This window comes from Canis aureus, chromosome 2, assembly GCF_053574225.1.
Source record: "Canis aureus isolate CA01 chromosome 2, VMU_Caureus_v.1.0, whole genome shotgun sequence".
Classification (NCBI taxonomy): domain Eukaryota; kingdom Metazoa; phylum Chordata; class Mammalia; order Carnivora; family Canidae; genus Canis; species Canis aureus.
Genome location: NC_135612.1, coordinates 32,631,290 through 32,637,414, shown reverse-complemented (window position 1 = coordinate 32,637,414; position 6,125 = coordinate 32,631,290). Strand labels below are relative to the sequence as shown.

General features: G+C 38.9%; 1 protein-coding gene across 2 annotated transcripts in view; it reads right to left on the bottom strand.

The window, feature by feature from the left end:
• Positions 1 to 985: 985 nt before the first annotated feature.
• The window catches only part of CYFIP1 (cytoplasmic FMR1 interacting protein 1), a 101,159-nt gene continuing 96,019 nt past the window's right edge, over positions 986 to 6,125 (bottom strand). For both annotated transcript variants that reach the window (XM_077868133.1, XM_077868122.1), the window contains exons 29-31: positions 4,581 to 4,819; positions 4,124 to 4,271; positions 986 to 1,802 (exon numbers count right to left, since the gene is read on the bottom strand). In XM_077868133.1, the coding sequence (XP_077724259.1) occupies positions 1,638 to 1,802; positions 4,124 to 4,271; positions 4,581 to 4,819 (552 nt within the window). In that variant the 3' untranslated portion in view covers positions 986 to 1,637. The remainder of the gene's footprint in view (positions 1,803 to 4,123; positions 4,272 to 4,580; positions 4,820 to 6,125) is intronic.

Sequence of the window (6,125 nt, the reverse complement as noted above, 5' to 3'; positions counted from 1 at the left end):
CTAGTATAATGAACTTCAGCTTCAGAACCTATCATCGTAGCAGTTACTTGGCCTTAAAACAGTACACCATTTTCACGTGTGTAGCAGGAAGAACATGGACTTGGTCCCACTCTGCTGCTCCTCCCCAAGGTCACACAGCTTGACCCCTACTGTGTAACCAGTCACCACTCGTGCCTCACTGTCCTTGTCTGGGGGTTGCCAGAGCATTACTGTGGTGGTGATGGGACCTGTGTCCCATCACACAGCTCTCCATTGGCTTTATCAGGGCAGAGTTAATGGTCTCCAAGTTTCATGACACAAATTCCCCTTTCCCCAGCAATTTTTAATCCTCTGAGCCCTTATACATGTTTTCTTTTCCTGTCTTCCCCATGTAATCTTAGTATCACAGATATACTATGTGTTTAGGTACTGTATATCTGTACTTTGTACATAACAGAGTAAGAACCAATTTTCACCTCCCATGGGTATGAATGCTACTGCACTCAGCATGCATACATTAATAAATTCTTAATTCAACATCTTTAGTACTTGAAGTTGTACATAAATGTTAATTATAAACCAAAAATGTATAATAGAGTCTTAGAGAACTTAGTAATATGAATTACTACTTAAATTTAGCCATTAATTACTCATATTTTCTACTTTCAGTATAGGGTGAGTGGATACTACCTCAGTCTGTCAGAACGCTGCCCCTAGAGTTAATCATATTACCAAAAGCAACATTTTAAGGTAACTTTTTATAAAGAACAGTTCTATTTCATATTCAAGGTTAAATAGTTTACACTTTATTTTCAGTAGCATGTATGATGCTGCTGGATTTTAGGGTTCTGTTTTCAAAGCCATAAGGCAGTTACTCCCTATCATGACCTTCTTGCAAGGCTGAGGGTGACCTAGACTCATCTCCTGGGCCAGGTCTGTGCAGATAAAGATTCTTGCCCAAAGCAGGGAATAACAGCAGTGTCACAACAATAAAAGAATAAACACAAAAGTTTTTATTAGTTTTATTTCTGTAACCTTATTTAAATCATACCTTAAAAATTAAGATTTTGTCACAACTGGATTTAGTAGAAGCAAAGGAATCAAGTTCACTATTTTCTGAAACACTGACACACAAAAGGGAAGGGAACAATGACTTAGAAAAGGTTACTCATAAAAGACCATCAGAAAAATCCCTAAACAAAAGCTAAATAATCATTAAGTTTAATTCTAATTGGTAGTGGATTTTATTACAATGAACTGATAGTTTCTTAAGTCCATAGATCTTTACCCAAACATACTGATCCTTTTGCTAAGGAATAAATGGATGTACTCAGCAGCACTCTGACATAGCTAGCTGTTGGAACATTCCATGGAAAAATGGAAAATAATTCTCTAAGAACATGATGGCAACAATCAGCGGCCAATATTCTCAGACTTGGCTAATTACCAAAAGCATATACAATTTTAGTCTAGAAAAATAGGTCAATTTTATAAAATTAAGCTTTTAATTGAAAAGTACCCCCTTTTAACAGGCACAGAGATACTGAAAAATAGTCCCTAAAAATCTTGCTAAATAGTTTATGATAAGAAAAACATGCCCTTACAGTTATTAAATGCAGTCAGTACTGGGACTCTTCAAAAACATGATGTCCCTGTCCTCAGCTGCTGGCCAGCGACTGGTGTATAGGTGGCTGGAAGCAGCGAACATGCTCCACAGGCGTGCTTTCCCCATCACCAGACTTTAAGTACTTGTCCAAGACAGTAATTATCTCATCATTTAGAATCTGGAACTTGCGAATTCTTTCCACCATCTTCTTTAACGGCTGTAACAGTTAAAATTAGAATGTTTTACTATTAAAAAAGTGTACCTTTATGTTTCAAAATGGCAGGATTTTCACATTTTCTTTTTTTTTTTTTTTTGATTTTCACATTTTCATAAAAATTATAGCAAACTACCTACTAGCATGCGTGTCTTTAATATACCTATTGGGACAATGAATATGCTTTGCATTTACATTACTGGTTTTATGCTACTGACTACAGGTTTACCTATACAACTTATAGGCCTACTATTCATTCAATACAAAGGTATTAAGAACCTGCTGTGTACTAAAAATTGGGAATATAAAGGTGAAAATAATATGGTCAGTAGGGAAAGACCAGTAATCTTCAGAGTTTTAGATTCCAGCTCTTGTGGACATGTGCTTTGATAGACCCTCCTGGTATAACAGCTGGATAAAGAAAACATGTGCACACACATACACAGGAAAACACTGAAAAAGCATTGTAGGTTTTGTCTATGCAAGAGGCAGAGCAGAAGCCAGGACCTCCCCAGGGACAGATGCTATCAGCAGCAGTGGGATGAGATGGCCTAGGCTGCAAGCAAGCAGGACTATATGTAGAGATTCCCAATAAAGCCAGGACTAGGTGACCCCATTTGGTAACAGTCCATGGATATGAGAAGCAAATAAAAATCTTGGGAAAGGGGAGCTCGGGTGGCTCAGTGGTTTAACGCTGGCCTTCAGCCCAGGGCCTAATTCTGGAAACCTGGGATTGAGTCTCACATCGGGCTTCCTGCATGGAGCCTGCTTGTATCTCTGCCTGTATCTCTGCCTCTTTCTCTGTGTCTCATGAATAAATAAGTAATCTTTAAAAAAAAAATCTTGGGAGAAAAGCAATCCATGGGGCGCTTGGGTGGTAAAGTTGGTTGAGTGCCCAACTTGGTTTTGGCTCAGGTCATGATTTTTTAGGGTGTGAGATCAAGCCCCACGTTGGGCTCCATGCTCAGTGGGGAATCTGCTTGAGTTTCCCTCAAATAAATAAATCTTAAAAAAAAAAAAAAAGGCAATCCAAATTAAGTTCAATTGGACAAGAGCTGGCAAATAAACCTAACACACAAAACACCTCAGATTTTCAGGTAAGTCTCTGAGGCTTCAGATATTAGAATAACATGATATAAAATACATGAAATGTATAAAAATAAAAATTCATTGAAGATAAAATAATCACCACTAAGATTTGAAGAACCAAATTAAACTTTTCAATATGAACTTATATTCAAAATTAAAAACAGATTAGACAGAGCTGAAGTAAATTAGTTACTGTATACTACAGTACTCTGGGAACAGCCTAGAGAGACAAGAAAATGGAGATACGGGAGGTAGAGTGGCCCCTGGAAGACATCCATGTCCCAATCCCCAGAACCTATGAACGTGTTACCTACAGACTTTAAAAACATAGTTAAGATGATAAATTTTAAAATGAAGAAAGTACCCTGGATTTTCCAGGTGAACTCAATCATATAAGAGAAGGAGATATGGTGGAAAGGAAAGTTGAAAGACTAGAAACATAGGTAGGACTTGAGATGTGGGCTAACAGCCAGGAAGAAATAGGGACCTCAGTCCACCTGCAAGGGACTTTGTCCAGTCGTCCCCCCGAATGAGCCTGGAAGCAGATTCATCCCCAGACGCTGCATACAGAAACACAGACCTGCAGATACACTGAATTTGGCCTTGAGATGATGAAGGACCCAGCTGAGTCATGCTCTACCCAGATTTCTGGCCTACAGAACTGAGAATGAGCATCAGTTTTAAACCACTAAGCCTGTGGCAATCTGTTGTGGATCAGGAAACTAATTAGAAAACTAACAGGATAAGGGAGCCAGAAGAATGTTAACAAGCATGTAATTGCAGTCCTAAAAGAGAAAATAGAATGGAAGAAAGACTAAAATATTTGGAAAGATAAGGCTGAGTATTCCCTAGAATTCAATTACAAAGAATCCATAAAATGACAAAGGGAAAAAGATCTTAAAGGCAGCCAAAACAAGCAAACAGACAAAACAAAGCACACAAAGTTCACTGACAAGCCAGAAGACTGGAATAGTATGCCAATAATCTGAAAATGCAGATCCCATGAGGTTGTATAATATGAAGCAGATCTAAGTACCCTACAAAGAGAAAGAAAATTGAACAATTAGTACTTTAACTGCCTGACTGATTTACTTATCACGTAGATTTAGATTCATTTTGGAAATGAAAAGAAAGCTTAAGTTGTTGTCACCTTACATACTGGGATAAAAACATTCCCCGCAAAAGAACTTTTTTTATAAATACAAATATGATGATTTTGTGAATCTTCCACATACCACATTTTTGATAATCTCATCTTTGCCGTCATGTTTCTGGACTTTAAGCAGATGGTAGCAAAAATCCAGGACAGCGAAGCGGCGCTGTTGCCCAAGAAGGACGATGATCATGCAGCCAGCCCAGTGGAGCCCGTCGCCAAAGCACTGCCTACAAACAGGAAGTAGCAAGCTCAATGGACAACCAACAAAAGATTATAAACTCTTACAAATTTGTGTCCAGACATCAATGATCAAGGAATCTACTTGGAACCGGCCAGGACGGGAACACTGAGCAGCAGGTGATGTGAAGTCTGTGGACATACTCAGTGTGCCTACGTTTCCATGGGTGAAGGAAACTTCCCCATGTCACCTAAGAACCTCCACTTAAGTGGCTTTGAAGCAGCTCATCAAACTTCCAGAGGAACAGTCTTCTGTGTTAGCCTGCTCCCATTTCCCCATCCACTGAGCACATACTTACTCGACTGTAAACTCGTGTGTTCCCACAGGAATACAGTAGACAAACTGCATGGCACTCCACAGTCTGTGAAACTCAACACACTCGTCCACATGCATGACTCCATTGCTGGGGAGAGGTCCACGCCAGATAGGATCATCCAGAAAGGTCCGGATCCGAGTCAGGATGACTTCAAACATAGACAGGCCACAGCAGAGACGTTCCTTTGTCAGCAAGTCCCCCTCTCTTGCTATGGCAATTTGCTGCAGGAAGGACAGAACGTTATGAGCCATGGCAGGAGGGTAGAAACTGCTGAAACCAAACTACTCAGATTCGTTTCTGACTTACTGGAAAACTATCTTAATTAGCAGAAGAAGATTTTTAGAAATAAGCATGTAGGTCTTAGATTAAATGTATTTCAGTCAAGAATTGCCTAGTATAGCTGTTCTTAACTGGGAGTGATTTTGCCTCCAGAGGAAATGTGGCAATGTGTGGAGACAGTTCTGGTGGTCACAGCTTGGAGTGAGAGGAACGGCAGCTAGTTGGTAGAGGCCAGGGACACTGTTTTTTCAAAAAATTTTCTTAAATTTAAATCCAGTACGATTAACATGCAATATTATAATTAGTTTCAGGTGTCTAAGACAGTGATTCAACAATTCCATATATCACTCAGTGCTCATTAAGTGTACTCTTTATATCCCTCACCTATTTCACCCATACACCCCACCCACCTCCTCTCTAGTAACCATCAATTTGTTCTCTGTAGAGTCTGTTTTTTGATTTGTCTCTTGTTTTGTTCCTTTGTTTCTTAAATTCCACTTAAGTGAAATCATATGGAAAGACTGACTGGCTTATTTCACTTAGCATTATACTCTCTAGTTCCATCCATGTTGTTTGTTGTAAATGGCAAGATTTCATTTTTTACGACTGAATAATATTCCACTGTGTATGTGTGTGTGCATACATACCACATTTTCTTTATCCATTCATCTATCAATGGACATGTGGGCTGTTTCCATAATCTACCTTTTTATAAATAATGTTGCAATAAACACAGGGATGCATACAACCTTTCAAATTAGTGTTTTTGTATTTCCTAGGTAAATGCCTAGCAGTATGATACTGGATCTTATAACCCTATTATCCTATTTTTGATTTTTGAGGAAACTCCATACTGTTTTCCAGAGTGGATCCACCAGTACGCATTCCCACCAACAGTGCCCAAGTGTTCCTTTTTCTCAATATCCTCAGCAACACTGGTTTCTTGTCTTTGGGCTTTTAGCCATTCTGACAGATGTGAGGTGATACCTTATGGTAGTTTTGACTTTCATTGCCCTGATGATGATTGATGTTGAGCTCTTTTCATGTGTCTACTGGCCACCTGAATGTCTTTCTTCTATAGAGAAATGTCTGTTCATGTCTTCTGCCCGTTTTTAATTGGATGTCTTTTGGTGTTGAGTTAAAATTCTTTAAATATATTGAATAGTAACCCTTCATCAGATGTCACTTGCAAATATCTCTTCCTATTCAGCAGGTTGTCTTTGGTTTTGTTGGTTGTATCCTCTGTTA